An 18,477-nucleotide genomic window follows, 5' to 3' on the forward strand; every position below is an offset into this window, starting at 1 on the left:
AAGGGAGTTTATGTGTCCAGATATCATCAAATACCTGCCATATGGGTCTGCTGTCATACAATCAAGCCTAAATTGTATATTTTTTTGGAAAAGAATAGCAACCCCCCTAGACTTGCGGGTAAAAGGTGCTTGATAAACTTCCAATTTGCTCTCAACTTGTGCTGCTCGTTTACACCGATGTGTGTTTCCTGAAGAAAAATTACGTCTGGTTTTAATGATTTGAGATGTGAGAAGACGCGACCCCTTTTAATCACATGACCCAATCCCTTTACATTCCATGAGACCAATGTAAATTTATCATTTATGCTGCTACATGTTACGTTTACTGATACTGACAATATCCCTGTAGTAAAAACAATCTGGTATCCTCTCAAAAGTGCACAGAATATAATAAAACAAGACACACAAAGAACATCCATTGTAACCTGAGGTAACACCTTCAAACAAACCCATGAACCTGAACATGTCCCCTACCCACCCGCAAGCACTCCTCCAAACGAAGCACAGGCATCCCTTCATGCACGGGGCCGCTACACGCACGGCCTGAAACCCGCTTTCAAACCTAACTGGCTATTAAAGCTGTGATAGCTAACTTAGTCTGCGATGCGTTATTGATACAATGGTGCCAAGTATAAATATACTTTTATTTTTTATTTTATTTTGGAATGATGGCACTCATAGACATGTTCAGTCAGTGTGTTAAAGAGCGACAAAGCTAAGACTGAACATTGTTGACACAAATCGGTATCATCAATATTAAGCGCAAAATATTGTGATATTATCGTATCGTGAGTTACTCTGTCATTTCCATCCCTAATGTGGATGTTTGCTTCTAAGTTTGCATTGGTCTTTAATAAGGTTTGGTCCAGTTTTCATGCAAATTAAGCTGATGCAAAGTAGTTCACTGACAAATATCTCAACTGTTCGTGTCTTGGCTTGGAAAGAACAGACCTACCATTAAAGCCGCCACCACCATCCATGTTTCTCGGGAGCCAACCTTCAGACGGTTGGAGATGTTGATGTGATTCTCTGTAAGACAGAATGGCATGTTCAAATTCTACTTTTCTTTATATGTTCATCATTCTAGGGCTGCACGGTGGTGTAGAGGGTAGCACTGCTTCCTCACAGCAAGAGGCCCCGGATTCGATTCCCAGTTGGGGTTCCTTCTGTGTGGAGTGTGCATGTAAGTGTGGGTTCTCTCCAGGTTCTCCAGCTTCCTCCTACACTCAAAAAACGTATTCAGGCCCTTAGATGTGACACATTTAATTGGTCTTTGATTTACTGAAAATAAATCTATTAAACACTTATACATGTACATTTAATTAAGATACTATACTAGTTTCACGTTGACGTTCACAAACGCAAAACAACTGAGTTTCATTTGAATTGGGACCGCCCATTGCGCATGTGCGAGGCATCAGCACCCTTGTCTGTTTCTCCCGGTCTTTTCGCTTCGCTTCGGACATCTTCCATCGACACTGCTGCGCAAGATACTATTGTGCGGAGACACCCAAAGCTGTTTATTTTACCCTCAACGGTGAGTACTTTTTTTTGTTGTATTTATAAAGCTTGCTGTTAACGGACCGTGTTTTACCGTCAGTGAAGTGAAGTTGGACTTTGAGGGCTGGCTAGCTACGATACAGGACAGAGAATAAAGTTGAGTAAGTGTCTGTGGTTACTCTGACTAGTGTTATAACCATAGACTGTATATAAAAGAGGTTATAACCACGCATATTTTCTGTACATGAGCATGTATTGTGACCTCTGTCAAGAAATTAACCTGTTTTGGCAGACCTCCCCTCCCCCACTCACGCAATCTGCACACTCGCGGATTCAGTCACGTCGTTTACTTTCAAGTTAGACCTTCGTGGCTTTTAAAAGACCAATTACTTCGCCGTTTTGAACGATGTATGTTCTTTTTATAGTGTATGGTTACAATACCAAAGTTTTATATTTGAACGGTCTGGTACAAAGGCGTAGAATTGGTTAGGGACGCTAGGGACACGTCCCTACCAATATTCAGCCGCTACTGTGTAGTCACTATCAATACAACCGCTGTCCGTAGTGTTTAGTCAATGATTATGGCACACAAAGGGTTATGTCGGTCTCTGCTAGAAGTCCCGCCTCTAACCTTAATACCGCTCCCTGATCGGCTGCCGGTTTCTCGCTAACGTACATGTGATTGGCTGTCCCCACTGCCACTCCTTCTGCTTGTTAAAACTACCTGCAACACCACTAAGCCACTGCAATCAAAGTTCCTGTCGCAGTTTGACCATTTTTCGGAGAAGCTAATGGAGATCTTCACGTGCAAAGGAGGAGTTAAGGGACAAAAGATCAAGTGCATCCTGGCAATGAAAGACTCGGTTAGTAAATACTTCAAATACATTTTTACTGTGTTGTGGTGGTTTAGTTTTTTCATCTATAGCTGCTCAGTTAAAGAATACTTAACAAGTGAAAATATGGTGTTTTGATAACACTAGGAAATTGGTGCTACATGATCAGAGAAAATTGGCTGTGGCATTTGCTTTTGCCCAAACAAAAACTACAAGAATGCACTGCAGTGCACCATACACAAAAACACCTCTTGCAACTTTCTACCTACTGCAGATATTATTTTAAGATAAGCTGATGAGTCTTTATTGTCTCCCTTGGGATATATTCATTTTGGACAGACATGAGACTGCACCACCATCACAACCAGATGTCTTTATTTGTCACCCATGTTTTAGTCCGATGACATCAACGTAAGGAGAGAGTGCATCCTGCGAAGCCTTGTGGCCAAGTCAATGAAGACCCGGATGTGGTTTTCATAGAATAATTGGTAAGTTAATACATTTCTTTCTCATGTAGTATAATTGTTACCCATACGTATCACTAATGTAATTATGCAACATAAAAAATACTGTAAACTCTCATTCTGGAACGTAAAACCCAGTTTCCCTCATCTCAGGGTTCACTTACTCTGAGTTGTCACACACAAAACCCGCTCTCTAGAATACCCCACTGGAAACAACACTGACGTGCATCCGGCAATTCTATGAAAATCTGACACCACCATCATTACTAATGGCTGATATCTTAGGTCAATTGATAGCGGCTACAGCCGTCTTAAAAAAACATCTGTTTTTTTGTTTTTTATCAAGACAACTGATGAACTGTTGCATATATATTTTGTGTATGGTTTTCTGTTTGTTATTTAGCATTTTATTTAAATTTGTTTTTCTGTGTTTGTGTTGTTCAGCCCACTGCTGTTGAGGATGCAGAGAGGGACATCACCACCAAAGTCATGGGCATTTACAGAATCCGAAGAGACGGACATGAGGAGCCTGAGGACGTGGGAGTTGTTATTGAGGGCATTAAAGTTCTCAACAACCTTGGAAGTGTCACCACGGGCTTCATCATGCTATTTGGGCTCATGTATGTCCTTGATCTGGCCTTTCCCGAAAATCTGAAGTACACTTTCGTGTTCTTTCAGAAAATCGTATTGAACCTTGATGGACACAAGCTGAATGTAAAAATACAGCAGCTGAAAATAAGCTCTTTTCATAAGAGACTCGGACAAGGGGCACTTTGCAATTTATGGTAAAACAAACGTTTCCATGTTTAGTCTGAATACCTTGCCTTAGCTGTTGTAATTATTGAAATTATATTGTTGTGTTCCAAGTACTAGTAGGCTAACTAGTTTTTAAATCAGCAGGGGAATTTTCTTTTCTTTTCTAAAATGTGATAGTTAAAGTGATGGTTCGGAGAAAAATGCACCCTGGGTCATTTCCACTGTGACATCCAGCAAAATACCCCCTCAGAAGCATTTTTAGCGATGGTCAACGTTGGTCAAGATAGGGCTATCAGCCGAACAGTACTAGCGCTGTAATTTACGAGATATACATAATGTACCATTCGCGCTAGTACTAAGCCAGTCGGCTGATAGCCCTATCTTGACCAATGTTGACCATCGCTAAAAATGCTTCTGAGGGGGTATTTGGCTGGATGTCATGGTGGAAATCACCTAGGGTGCATTTTACTCCGAACCATCGCTTTAATGCGCTGTGTTCATCGCAGAGAAAAAAACTTGAGAAGAGAATAAATCCAAGCTCTCAGTCAAGTTCAAAGTACTTTTATTAACCAGTTTTGAGCTTGGTGGAAATATTTCCATGTTTTGTACTGCTGCTATGTGTGAATGTGCTGTATGTATATTTCATACCAGTTTTAAGCATTATATATTACAGTTGGTAAAAAAATGTTCATGCTTGATCCCAACTTGCCATATCTGTGCTTGTAAAGTTTTTCTGTGTATGACACAAGTCATAATGTGGCTGAGTTTATCGATAATTTAAACAATCAATCCGTTGATGACTTTCATGTGGAAGTTCACAAGATATATGTATTTGGATGCATTTTTATCAGTTTTAAATAAAAACACATCAACCAGATTTGATTTTGTGTGTCTGAATTGGGGGTCAAATGAAAGAATGGAAGAATTTTGCCCTAATTTATTTTAGACTAATCATATTAATTTGAGTTGAACAAATGTAAATCAGTTAAGGTCAGTTAATGTAATTATTTTTATTTTGGCTGTAATTGATAGAAAAAAGTTTGGCCAACTCAATTTTATCATGTTAGAGGGAGATACTTAAATTGAGTTGGGCCTAGATGAATTCAATGCGTGGAAAACCTGCCCAAAATGTATTTGTGTTCATCCAATGAGTCATTTTTTTGAGTGTACAGTCCAAAGACAAGCAGGATGGGGATAGGTTCATTGATGACTCTCAATTGCCCGTAGGTGTGAACTGGGATGGGCTCCAGCCCCCCTGCGACCCTGAATACAGGATAAGCAGTAGACGAGGGATGGATGTTCATCATTCTGCATGATTTGAGAATGAGAATTTGATTTTAAAAATCTGTTATGTAAATTTTTGTAGTAAACATTCAAACAAGTCGTGCCTTTGGTTGCAACTTTGTAGGTGTAGCAGTATACCTGGAGGACGTTTGGTCCGCTATGTGACTTCCTTTCTTGGCGCCCTTTGACCCAATCAGCTGTTAATGTCGACTACTTGCTCACATGGAACTGAAATTCTGTAGCATGAGTTTTACCTGGAATGTTTGGCAGCGCACCAGCCTGGTTAGTTAATCAGCTCAATGGATCACGATTGGTGCTAGGGATGGGTAAAAATATCGATTCAGCAATGCATTGCGATTCTTTTCCCCGCAATTCAATATCAATTCAGCAATCTTCTGAATCGATTCAAGCCCCTGGCCAGTGGGGGCGCTGTGACCGACACCCTCGTGTGATTCGGGCTGTACGGACGGGGGCCGCACTACACCAAACCTTCCTTTCGGCGCCCCTGTTAAGCGATAGTGTAGTTCACACCAGATACATGTTTCTTTGTGTGATTTACTGCCAGAATTGACGCGTTCGCATCAATTCTGGCAGTAAATCACACAAAGAAACACGAGACAATCCGGCCAATTTTCAAAATAAAATACCGCGATTGACAAATGCGATCATAGTTGTGTATCTCAACTCGCACTGGGAAACAGGAAGAGAAAATCAGTTAATAAATGTGAAGAGTAGATAAACAAATATGTGCATTTCAACGGTATATCTGCACTACTACTGTCTACTACCATAGCTTCCGCGGCCGGTGTGAACCCGTTACATGCACTGTAGTTCAGTGTTTGATAGACTGGCGAGCTGTCCAGGGTTTACCCTGCCTTCGCCCGATGACAGCTGGGATCGGCTCCAGCCCCCCCCGCGACCCTGAATACAAGGATAAGCGGTAGAAAATGGATGGATGGATGGGCCCCAGGATTGAGCCTTGGGGAATGCCAATATTATTATGTTGAGGAATCGACTTTTTTGGGGTCGATCCTCACACATTGCTTTCTTGAATGTAAATAGGAAGCAAACCAGCTGAGAGCTTGTTTGGAAAAATTTAATTTTGACAGCTTTGATAGCAGTATGTCGTGGCTGACAGTGTCAAACGCCTTCTTTAGGTCGAGAAACACTGCACGACATTACCCCCATCCATAATACGCTTAAGATTTTCAACAAAAAAACAAATCGCTGTTTTTGTGGAGTGTTTATGTCTAAACCCAAAAGAAGTTGGTTTGACTCTAAATAGCCAACTAATTGTTCTGTCACAACTTTTTCCAAAATCTTTAACAATGCAGGGAGTATAGAAATTGGATGATAATTACATAGCTGGTCTGTGTCCCCTGATTTAAAGATGGGAGAAACAAAAGCTGTTTTCCATTGATCTGGAAACCTTTCTGACGTTAAAGAAAGATTTATTAAATGAGTTAATGGTTTTATGATTGAGGAAATATGATGCTTAATAAAAGCTGTGTCCAAATTAGACACATCTGTGGATTTTGAGCTAGTTGTTGGTTAAATCTTCCCTTTCAATGTTATTTAGTGATAGAGGATCAAAACGTTGAGCAAGTTCCTTGACTGACTGGATAAAAAAAAGATTAAACTTGGTTGCAATTAGCATACTATCTGTTGTGGGTTGTCCACCGATCCTCAGTTCTCTTATCTTATTATGCTTGGGTACCTTATTTGTTAGTTAGTAAGAAGATCAGTGGACAAACCACTTGACAGAGCTGTTTTGAGGGCGAGATCTCTTTTTTTCATAAGTAGGAAGATCTCTCTGTTTAACCAGGGTAGGCGAGTCTTCCTCTGTGAATGTTTCATTTTAACAGTGTATTTCTCCGCCACCCTGGTCAAGCCACCAGTCAATGAATTACAACATTTATCAACATCATCCATTTGCAGAGTATTGTCCCAGTTAATTGCTTTAATATCCTTCTCCATCTGTTTGATTTTAGTCTTGGGAATTCCCATTTTTGTTTTTTCGGGAACTTTACAGGGATATATCTGGGGGCGTTTTTTTTTATAGTTTCCTTACCGCCAAAGTCATGTTATGATCAGATAATCCCGTTATTAAATTATATATTTTTGTTATCCGTTCCTCTCTGTTACTGAAAATGAGATCAATTAAGGATTTACTATTTCTTGTTATTCTTGTGGGTGAGTTGACCATTTGTTGAAAGTTGTATTTAAGCATGAGTGTTTTCAATTTTTGTTTACTTTTCTTGTCCAGCCAATTGATGTCATAGTCCCCATATATAATAGTCTCTGATTTGTGATCAAGCTTTTTCATAACATCTTGCAAATCTTTGTAAAAAGAAACATTGTGTGATGGGAGGTTGTACAAAATCACAATACTGAAATTAGTTTGAGGTGATAAAACTACACTCAGAGCAAGACATTCAAGAGAGGTGTTTAGTTGTATTTCATTACATTTAAGGGTATCTCTGATATAAATCAAAACACCCCCTCCCTTGCCAAAAGATCTATCCTTTCTGAAGTAAAGTAAAGTACTCAAACGTAACCAGGGACATTTATCATGTTTGTAGGAATATGATTATGAAGCCAAGTTTCACTCAGACAGAGATAGTCCACATTTGACTCTGTCAGTAATGTATGAATCTTATCTCCGTAGTTTTCTCTTTACTAGTGATGACATGTATAGCCGCATGTCATCTTTCCACCGCTGGCTGTCGAGGTGGTGTCCAGATAACGATGTGGGCTTCGTTAATAATTGGCAGCCTTTCTGGGGAAAACCTGGTCTGATCAGGAGAGATGGCATCCACCCCACTTTGGATGGAGCTGCTCTCCTATCTAGAAACATCGCTGATCTCATTGGTAGTCCTAGAACATGACAAACCAGTGTTGAGACCAGGAAGCAGAGTTGCAGTCTTACACACTTCTCTGCGCCTCCTTTAGAGCAGTCACCCACCCAAAACCAAAACCGGTGTCTGTCCCCCGACCAACCAAATTAATTAGGTCAAACAGAAGAGAGATTTCACATGAAAACCTAATAAAAATTAGCACTTCCGATGTAGTAAAACAAAATAAGAGAATTAAATGTGGACTCTTAAACATTAGATCTCTCTCATCCAAAGCAGTATCAGTCAACGACTTAATATCAGATAATCATATTGATTTATTCTGCCTGACTGAAACCTGGCTGCGTGATGAAGACTATGTTTGCTTAAACGAAGCTAGTCCTCCCAGCCATATTAATACTCATATATCTCGAGGCAGCAGACGTGGAGGAGTTGCAGCCATTTTTGATTCAAGCCTGTCAATCAATCCTAAGCCAAAACTAAATTATAACTCATTTGAGAGTCTGATTCTCAGCCTTTCGCACCCAAACTGGAAAACAATGCAGCCAATTCTGTTTGTTATTGTGTATCGTGCTCCTGGTCCATACTCTGAATTCCTATCTGAATTCTCTGAGTTGCTATCAAGTTTAGTCCTTAAAATCAGATAAAGTAATTATTGTGGGGGATTTTAATGTCCATGTGGACGTTGTAAATGACAGCCTTAGTGTAGCATTTACTTCCTTAATAGATTCTATTGGCTTCAGTCAGAGTGTACAGAAACCAACTCACTGTCATAGCCACACTCTCAACCTCGTCTTATCTTATGGCGTTGAAATCGAAAACTTAATAATCTTTCCTCAAAATTCTTCTTTATCTGACCATTACTTGATAACCTTTGAATTATTGTTGCTGGACTTCACTCCTCTAGGAAAAAGCTACTACTCTCGGTGTCTATCGGATAGAGCAGTAGCTAATTTTAAGGAAGTAATTCCGCCAGTCTTGAGTTCACTTCCATGTCTTAATGAAACTGAGGACTTCTATGTTAATCTTAGTCCCTCCCAGATTGATTCTCTTATAGATGAATCTGGAAGCCTACTGCGAACGACTCTTGACTCTGTTGCTCCGCTAAAACAGAAAACTATAAAGCATAGGAAGTTAGCTCCCTGGTATAACTCCCAAACTCGTAAACTAAAACAAAAATTGCGTAAACTTGAAACCATCTGGCGCTCCACCAAACTGGAAGAATCCCGCCTAGTTTGGCAGGACTGACTTAAAATATATAAGAAGGCTCTCTGTAATGCCAGAGCAGCCTACTACTCATCTTTAATAGAGGAAAATTAAAACAACCCTAGATTTCTTTTCAGTACTGTAGCCAGACTGACAAAGAGTCACAGCTCTACTGAGCCATGCATTCCTAGAGATCTTAGTAGTAACGACTTTATGAACTTTTTTAATGATAAAATTCTAGCAATCCGCAACAAAATTACTTGCATCTTGCCTTCAATTGGAACTGCGTTACCCTCAAACTCAGGAGTTTTAGAACTAGCATTAAGACCTGATATATATTTAGACTGCTTTTCTCCAATCAACCTAAACCAACTAACGTCAATGATCTCTTCTTCTAAACTTTCAACCTGTCTCCTAGACCCGATACCAACCAGGCTACTGAAAGAAGTCTTACCCTTAGTTAGCGCGTCGCTATTAGATATGATCAATGTGTCTTTATTAACAGGCTATGTGCCACAGTCATTTAAAGTAGCTGTAATTAAACCTCTTCTTAAGAAGCCTACTCTAGATCCAGGGGTTTTATCAAACTACAGACCAATATCAAATATTCCTTTTCTCTCTAAAATCCTTGAGAAAGTAGTCGCCAATCAGCTGTGTGACTTTCTCAACAATAACAGTTCTCTTTGACACCACTTATAGCTAGGGCTGGCTCAGGTTTGCCCTGAGCCAGCTCTTGGTTAAGCTGCTATAGGCCTAGACTGCTGGGGGATTATAGTGACACACTGAGCCCCTCTCTCTCTCTCTCTCTCTCTCTCTCGCGCTCTCTCTCTGTGTATGAGTCCCTGTGCTCTCTTGCCTAGCAGGTCTCCCTGGACCGTGGTGGAACCTGGTCCGGACTGCACCGATGTTGTGGTCTTGTTTGCCTCTTACTGCCAGTATTTTTAATTAAAGTAATTGACTAAAATCGGCATCTCTACTGTCACTAACTTAAGTCTGGCTATGCTTTCTGGTCCAGCAGAGTCCACTGAGGTCCTGACCGATGCAGACTGCTAACTGGCCTGATGCTGGAAACACCACATTGTAGCTCCACCTGCCCGCTGTGTGACTGCTCAACTACTCCTGCTTTCTGGTCTACGGCGAAGTGGTTGGGGTGGATCGATCTCAGCTGTGCCTGCTGCCATGGACTACTACTGTTGATACTATTGCTTCTGTAATACCACCACTACTGTTAATGCTACTACTACCATACTACCAGCACCAAATGCAGTTGGAACCCAAGGGCCTGGGCTGCACGAGATTTCTGCCTAAAATCCTATTAAGGCAGTTTTTTCTCGCCACTGTAGCTGTAACGCTTGCCCCTGGGTGATGTTGGGACTTTGAAAATGTGTTGACTCTTGAAATTTTGAGCGTATTCTAGTCCTGCTCAATGTGTTAAGTGTCCTGAGATGACTTCTGTTGTGATTTGACACTATAAATAAAATTGAATTGATTTGAATCTGGGTCATTCCATGTGAAAACAGCCAAAATCGGGGTATCATGTACATGACACCTCTCAGATTTTGCTGAAAAGTGGTGAAAATAGGCCTTATGTTACCAAACGAGGGAATCTGAAGTTTCAGGTCAATATCTCTAAAGGTTTGGCCGTGGCGTCCATTTGAATTTCAGGTGGCACACCCCTTTTTGACACATTGGAATTTCACATTTCATTTTTTGGCATTTTTGGAGGCCCATAACTTCTGTTCTATTAGTGGTAAATTGGTCTGTTAGTTCATTGTAGTTTGCACTACAGAATTCTGAAGGCAGAATTAACATTCCTTACTGTTTGGGTAAGAGGTGGGTCACCGAAGTCCTAAAAAAAAATGACGGCATGTGTGATTTTTCACTTTTTGGGTGCAATTTGTACGTTTCCTCGTGTTTTTTTTATATTTTCTGCACTAACAAAGAAGAATGTAATGTTCTTAATGTTTTCTTTTGCCCATTGAAACATCTCCATTGGTGTCAGAATGTGGTTTGCATCAGTGGCCTGCAGACTTGCTTGTGCTGCAAGTCGCTTGTCACAGGTGGGTCTCTTTCATCGGGGATAAGGGGTTAATTTGTGATTTTCAGGAAATGAATGGCCAGCAGTCGTGGTAAGTTATTTCCACTATTTTCATGCTTTATCATCACTAAATTCTCCCTGATCTACATTCCAGACTTCTGGGAAAAAAAAGTCCAAAATGGTGCATTTTGACGAATAAAATTCATATTAAGGAGCTTCATAGTCAAAGGTTTGATTTTATTAAAAGAAAGAACAAATATGTATCTTTATCTGGTATAAATCTCATTAGGATCATCAAGTGCCCACGCGGTCATTTGGGGGTCCAAATATGGGGTTCCAAAAGAATCACCTCTGCCCGGGAGGGTTTTTGGACCCCCATAAAACCCCCACCAGTGGTACCATACCCTTCAAATTCATTTTGGCAAGAGCAAAGGTCCCAAATATAACAAATAATCCTGTTTAGAATAAATATGATCATTCATTGTGGTGCTAGGAGCACCCAAAAAGTGAAAAATAATTTTGGCCGTCGAAAATAAATTGGACTTTGGTGACCCACCTCTCACCCAAACAGTAAGGAATGTTAATTCTGCCTGTAGAATTGTGTAGTACACATTACAATGAACTTACAGAGCAATTTCAGCCTTCTATCACTATTAGAACAGGAGTTATGGGCCTCCAAACATGCCAACAAATGAAATGCGAAATTCCAATGTGTCAAAAAGGGGTGTGGCACTTGAAAATCAAATGGACGCCACGGCAAACCGTTTGAGATATTGACCTGCAACTTCAGATTCCTTTGTTTGGTAACATAAGACATATTTTCACCGCTTTTCAGCAAAATCTGAGAGGTGTCATGTACATGGGTGGCTGAGTTGGCACGGAATGACCCATCTCCTTTTGCAATGATGCTTCTTATGTTAAGATTTCCACCTAAAATCCCCTTCGGCTTGGATTGCGAGTCCAATATCACTTTAGCGTGGTTGACAGTCTGGAAGAAAATATATTGTTTTTGTTTTCGCGTTGCTTGAGAGTCAGCGGGCTTAACACCCACCTCTCCTCGTCGCAGCTTGGTTAGGCTTCCATCCCCGCCTGCATGTCCCCCATGCTGGGCTCAGGCAGCGCCTGCACGCCTTCAGCCCCTAATCCGCAGGGAGCGCGGCGCAGTCCGTCCGGAGTCCACACCATTCACCGCCCGCTTGCGCCATATCCCGGTTCAGCTCCCCCTGCTCTCGTAAGTGACCCAGGCTCGAGACACCCCCATCAAAGCAGAGCGCCTCACTATCCCACCCAGCGTCGCCGCAGGGAGCCAAGCCAAGGGCAGAGACACCTCCATCCAGGTCAGGCGCCACACAGCCTCGCTCCGCGCCTCCGACCGGAATCAACAACATAATTCAAAGTGGTCAGTAGGCTGTACACTGACACAGATGTCATTCCCTCTGATGAGAATCTATATCTCTCATAGAAAACACTGTCAGGGAAAGAAAAAGGGTTTTGCCGGTCTCTGAACAGACCTGATCCACGATCCACCAAGCTTCTTTTTTTTTTATCCGTGCACCAAGAGAGCCAATTGGTCAGTCGGCGGTGTTTTTCTACACGTTAGGAACATAACCTGCTCCAGAGCAGGTTAGCTCTGCAGCGTAAGTTACCATGGCGATCTACCTATAAGAAGTGAACCAGCGTCGTAGGACGGAAAACACAGAGGGGTCATTCCGTGTCGTTTCATAACATTTCTGAAAATCTTCCCACCTGACCATCACAGAATTTCTTGAAAAAATTAGTACAAAGACTCAAATTAAGATTATTATTTGATTTGGTTGTGTAATCTTTGTGTATGTATATACTTAATAGGGGTGGGGCGATACGGGTAACTCACGATTCGATACTGTGACGATATTTGGCCCACGATAACGATAATATCACGATACACGATATCTGCGATATTCGATATATTGCAAGAAATTTCATCAACGATATATCACGATATGTGATTGAAAAAGAAAAAATATGCATAAAAAATAAATTCCAAAACTTCGTACAATGTACAAATGAATAAACACTGTCCAGCTGGACACATTAAAGTGCATGAACATTAATAACATGTCTTATGTAAACCAGGACAGTGCTTTCTGATACTGAAAAGTCAGTAGCAACTTGTTTTATGTAAACTTGGGCCCGTTTTAGTTTAACAATAGCTAAACAAGATAAGAATAACATCAGAATTAAATGAAATATTGGGCACATTTCAGTATGCAACCAATTATGTGCAGAGTTATGTTCACCCATCCAGTACCTGGGAAGTCGGGCCTCAAACCGCTTGGAGATCACAGCAACACCGGGCAGCACACGGCATCGCGGATCCACACATGCGGACCCTCCGGCGAACGGTAAACACGCGCCGCCCGGAATCCTGCCTGTAAATAGGCAATCGAGCCCGGCCGAAAAGTGGGTCCGCATGCCCTCAATGCTGTGTGAAAAGCGCTTGAAGCTCACAACAGCACCGGCCAGCACACGGCCACGCTTACAATTACGCACCGCAAACCCGAAGTTCTGCTCCGTCCGGAGAACCGTAAACTCTAGCGCGCCGCTCGGAATCCTGCCCGTAAATAGGCAATCAAACCCGGCCGAAAAGTCGGCACTCATGCCCTCAAGGCTGTGTGAAACCCGCTTGGAGCTCAGACCGACCCCCGGGGAGCGGGCGGCCCCCGTGGATCCGCTCCGGAGAACCGTAAACTCTTAGACGCACCGACGGGAGTCTAAAAAAACCCGTAGACCCAAAATATCGATATTTGCCGTCAGTGTATCGATTTATTTATTGCGACAGAGAGCACAACAATATATTGCAATATCAATTTTTTCCCCCACCCCTAATACTTAAAGGAACTTAGGCAGGGGTTGAAATTAAGCTGTTTTACTCGCCAAATGCGAGTAATTTTTGTATTTGTCGAGTAATTTATGAAGACCACTCGCCACTCTGGCGAGTAATCTAAAAAAATAAAAGCCCATCATATCTTTCTTGTGTAGAAGCTTTTAATGTGAAGCAGCAAAAACAGGAAGTTGTGTGTTTTGATCAGCAACTTAACACGTCTCCCGTCAGTTCTGGGATGGACGCCTCTCATTGGCGGTTAGGTGTAGGCATGAGGAGTGAGGAATCAGGGTAAGCCAATCAGAGGCAGAGTAAGGCGGGCTATCCCAGATGATCCCGCGAAAATCAACACCACTTCCCACACTTGTTCATTCATACTTTGTAGACCTTTTTACCGCAGCCTATAAACTATTTTTTCCCGATTTAGCTACTCCATTATGTGGAGATTTCTTGTGGGGGGGCAGCCCCCAAGAAAAAAAACGAGGACGGAGGAAGAATCGACCGACAGCGTCTCAGCGCCTACCTCGTCTCAGTCATAACCGGCGAAATATTATGTTCGGAAATTTAATGAGAAGTGGCGCTACACGGTGTCGGGTGAGGCACAGAGATTGAAGTGTGTTACAAATGAAATGAAAAATGTTTCTGTATATATACAGCTAATAAATATTGTGAAGAAAAGAGACTGCGATTACTATGATTGAAAATCAATTTAGACAGACATACGAAAAAGTAATTCTAACAAATGGCAATTTAAAATTTTTGTCTGGTAAAAAATCTGTTTGTCTAGTAAAAATTTTCATCTACTCGCCAGTTGTCTGGTAAGCCAAAAAGTTAGTTTCAACCCCTGAACTTAGGGCAGGATCAAGAAATAAGTGACACGACGGCCGTTAGGGTAACTGCAGCCATCTGCCAAGCAGGCGCGGGAGCGCGCATGAACTCTTCAGTGCAGCTGATGCTGTGACACGGTTATTTATTTACTCGCTGTTCACGTGACTGTTTACTACAAGACCTCCGCACATGCCTCTGCGGAACTACGTTGGTAGCATACATCTGCGAACAGCATCATGTCAAGCGACGAAGTAAGTAAACAAGTGTTTATTTTAGTGTAACTTTGGGATGTTTCTTTCACAACATTAGCGCATTCATTCAGCAAAATGACAGTTGTAATGTAAAGTACGTTTACCTTACACTGGCCAAATGGTTACTAAAGTTCAAACTTCACCAGCCACGGTGAATAACGAGCTAGCGATAACCATTGAGTGAGTGAAGCTAATGTGCCTGCCACCAACGTTATGGTATTTGAAGAGCATTTGGCTTTATGGCTGCAGCTAATTTCTGACTGTGGTAATTACCAACATAGCTAATATTTATAACATTGGATAAAGCTTGCTAACAAGCTGACATAAGTGTACAGTCATTATCATATAACAGCAGTAGTATGATTCAATGTCTCAAGCCAAGTGTTATGTGCCAGTGTCACTGAGATAATTTGTGAAACCATGTCCATTATAAGACAATATAAATGGTATGAATAGCACTGATGAAAAGTAAATACAAGAAAAACAGAAATGTCAATATGTCATAACTGGTATTATACTAAGTTGAATCAGAATAAAAATAACATAAAATAAAATCATAACATCCCTTTGAGGATTACTAAAGTTATTATTATTATTGTTCTCAATGTTTTTGTTTCAGGATTTGGAATTGACTCTGGAAGGAGTGGCACACATGTTCCAGATAGAGGGCAGCCTGCTTGGTGCACCTGCCTGAACTGCCGACGCATGCCAACCCAAATGGAGAACTTGTGCTGTCGGCAGGCTCCGGACCAGTGTCTGAGCAGGAGTGCCCATCTGGAGATGTACTTCCTGGATGAGGGTACACTGCGTCTGGTCAGGATGACGTGGAACGACATCTTCGCTCTGGAGGACAGCCCAGATGTGGGCAGCGATAACAGAGAGTTTCGGTTTGCTGCCTACCGGCAATTTACGATATGGCAGAATGGGCGTCTGGGAAGAGGGAACCGGAGGCCGATACCGAGCTGCTGTGTTATTCGCATCCGGGCCAAATTCCCTGACCCTTTTGCGAATTACACAGGTTCAAGGAAGCTCCATTTAGGGTGCCGGACTGACAATTTCTACAATACCTCAAAAAATAACATTTTTCAGCCAAAGATTTCATCCAAAAATAAAAACCATTTATGTACATTCTATATTTTTATATTTATTTTCAAAGTTTACAGAAAAACAAAGTATTTTTCAAATTTGCAGTATGTACATAGTTTTATTTTGTATTTATTTTTTATATGTTTATAATAAAATAAATGTCTGGTAAACAAGACGGTCTTGTCTTCTCTCTTCTCTTGCTCACATCTCTGGATCATGTAGCTGAGGCCTTTATGGAGAGAAGAGAACAGTAGCGTTAGAACACATACCAATGCTCCAACTCCAGCCTTTAGAATATCTTCCCTGTCAAGATAATGTCACCAGTGTAATCAGTGGTGTGTGTGTAGTTGGGAAGTGTGGCTAAATACATGTCAGCACTTCATGTTATTTCATATTATAATATTTTTCAATGTTTTGTCTATATTCTGAAAAGATTGAAATTCCTGAAAACATACTAACCCCTCAGACACTGGTTCGATTGGTGATAATCGATGAGAGATTTTAGCAGCTGTCCGCTTGCTGGGTGTTGATGTTCTCATCTCCTTACTTCCCTGAGTAGCTGCTTCAGGAGTTTGCTTCTTCTGGTAGCTGGAAAACAGCAATATTTTAAAAAGTTACAGTCTGAGTCAGCAAGCTGGCTGTGACTTTGCTACCTTGGTGTCTTTTCTCTTTGGCCAGAACAACTATGGCCATACAATGTTTGCCTGCAACAATAATAATATGAAAATACGCGTCTCAGTCGTTCGGTAATATTGTGCGCTTCACTTTTACTAACAATTTCTTCTGCTTTACATACAACGCAATGTATAATGTCCGGAGCAATCTTGTGTGGAAGGTACAACACAAGTCAAAAAAAATAAATGCTAAAAGCTCTCTCTCTGAACTTGTTTACATGCGATTGTGCACTTCACGGTTAGCTCTAAATGCCTTTTATTCAGCTACATCACAACAGTATCATCAACACGTCAACACAATAGCCCCTAACACACAGCCTGTAAATACCGTTACTGTACCCCCAAAATACTGTATTTCCCAGGGACGGGAACGAGACGGGAGCCGGTGCTGTGTGTATGATATAGCTTTATCCCCTACACTCACGAAGCAGCCGGGGAGCCGGCTCGCTGTGTGTAGCTAGCGGCTAATATGACTACACAGACACGAACAAATCGTTAGCCTGTTGCTACAGCCAGCTGCTAACGTCACCTCCCGGATAACAGTTGGGCTTTCGGTCCCATATATAAAGGGACATATTTATAACTATTCGGTTTCAGACTAAAGGACCGTGGACAATGCGCAGTCTGTAATTATTCAGTGTTACACAGCGTTGGACTAAGTTACATGTTAGCAGCTAACGCTACTTTGCACTTTAGCTCATTCCGAGTCCTCAGTGATCTCATAAGATTTTCAAATCAAGCCGTAAACATGACCTGTAATGTATTCTTACCTGGTTAGTAGGAAATTAGCCATGTCAGCATCTGTTTTCAGTCCGAGTTCAAATTGAAGCAGCCTCCATGAGTCGAACGCATATCCAATGTTTATCCGGGTGCCAGCCCGGCTTTGGTCATAACTTCGTTTGGACTCACGACTTGCCGCTGATTGGAAAATCCAATCAAATAATCTTAAATAATCGGGATAAATACATTTTGAAAAAGTGCTTTTTAGCCTGTATTTTTTTTTAACTAGGCTCTATTTTTCACCTCTTTGCCATAAAAGTGAGCTAGAGGGCTTTACCAAGTCATTCAGGATGATATTTACAATTGTAACAAATCACCAAGATCAACTTATTGTAAGTGAATATCGCAATATCCTATATCGTCCCAACCCTAGTTTATTGATGCATAAATAGTAGAAGATGTCAAAGTGTTTGAGCCGCTACAATGAGCCTTCACATGATCATTTTAAGGTGCTATTGACAACATTGATAACATCCAGGCACTAGATGTCGCACTCACACTTCCCCCCGATAGGAGAACTCAAAAGGATTTAGGAAAAGTCGACCGCAGTGCTCAGAGAATCCAACCGGACTTTCACTAAGCTACGTCATTATAATGCTGATGATTGACAGCTGATGATCGGCACCGGTGATTGACGTGCGAGAAACTACAATAATGGACTACAAAAAGCACGTCGTCGACTTCTCCCCATGATGTTGGTTTTATTAGCAGCTGGTCCACTGACCGGCTTCAGCACTAGCAGCTCCTCCTTCCTGTTTGACCGTTTGCTGTATTTACATTTCATTTGTGGCTTTAGTTTAATTTCTGTCAAACATTTGTAACATACAGTGGTGTGAAAAAGTATTTGCCCCCTTCCTGCTTTCTTCTTTTTTTGCATGTTTGTGACACTTAAATGTTTCAGATCATCAAACAAATTTTAATATAAGTCAAGGATAACTCAAGTAAACACAAAATGCAGTTTTTAAATGAAGGTTTGTATTAGGGCCCGACCGATTCATCGGCCTGCCGATTTAATCGGCCGATTATAGCCTTTTTGAAAATAATCAACATCTGCCAAAA

At 41.4% G+C, this 18,477-nt stretch overlaps 1 protein-coding gene and 1 long non-coding RNA gene across 2 annotated transcripts in view; both read right to left on the minus strand.

Annotated features, from left to right (window-relative positions):
* Nucleotides 1–18,477, minus strand: part of recql (RecQ helicase-like) — a 57,124-nt gene that overhangs the window by 32,641 nt on the left and 6,006 nt on the right. The window contains exon 2 of the mRNA XM_084038511.1: nucleotides 956–1,029. Coding sequence (XP_083894637.1) covers nucleotides 956–980 — 25 coding nt within the window. The 5' untranslated portion in view covers nucleotides 981–1,029. The remainder of the gene's footprint in view (nucleotides 1–955; nucleotides 1,030–18,477) is intronic.
* LOC311032320 lies at nucleotides 16,009–17,479 on the minus strand. The gene is made up of 3 exons (XR_014599172.1): nucleotides 17,409–17,479; nucleotides 16,424–16,552; nucleotides 16,009–16,193 (listed from the first exon to the last, which is right to left on the minus strand). It is a non-coding gene; the product is annotated as an uncharacterized lncRNA (long non-coding RNA).

Source organism: Eutrigla gurnardus (assembly GCF_963514095.1).
Source record: "Eutrigla gurnardus genome assembly, chromosome: 21".
NCBI lineage: Eukaryota > Metazoa > Chordata > Actinopteri > Perciformes > Triglidae > Eutrigla > Eutrigla gurnardus.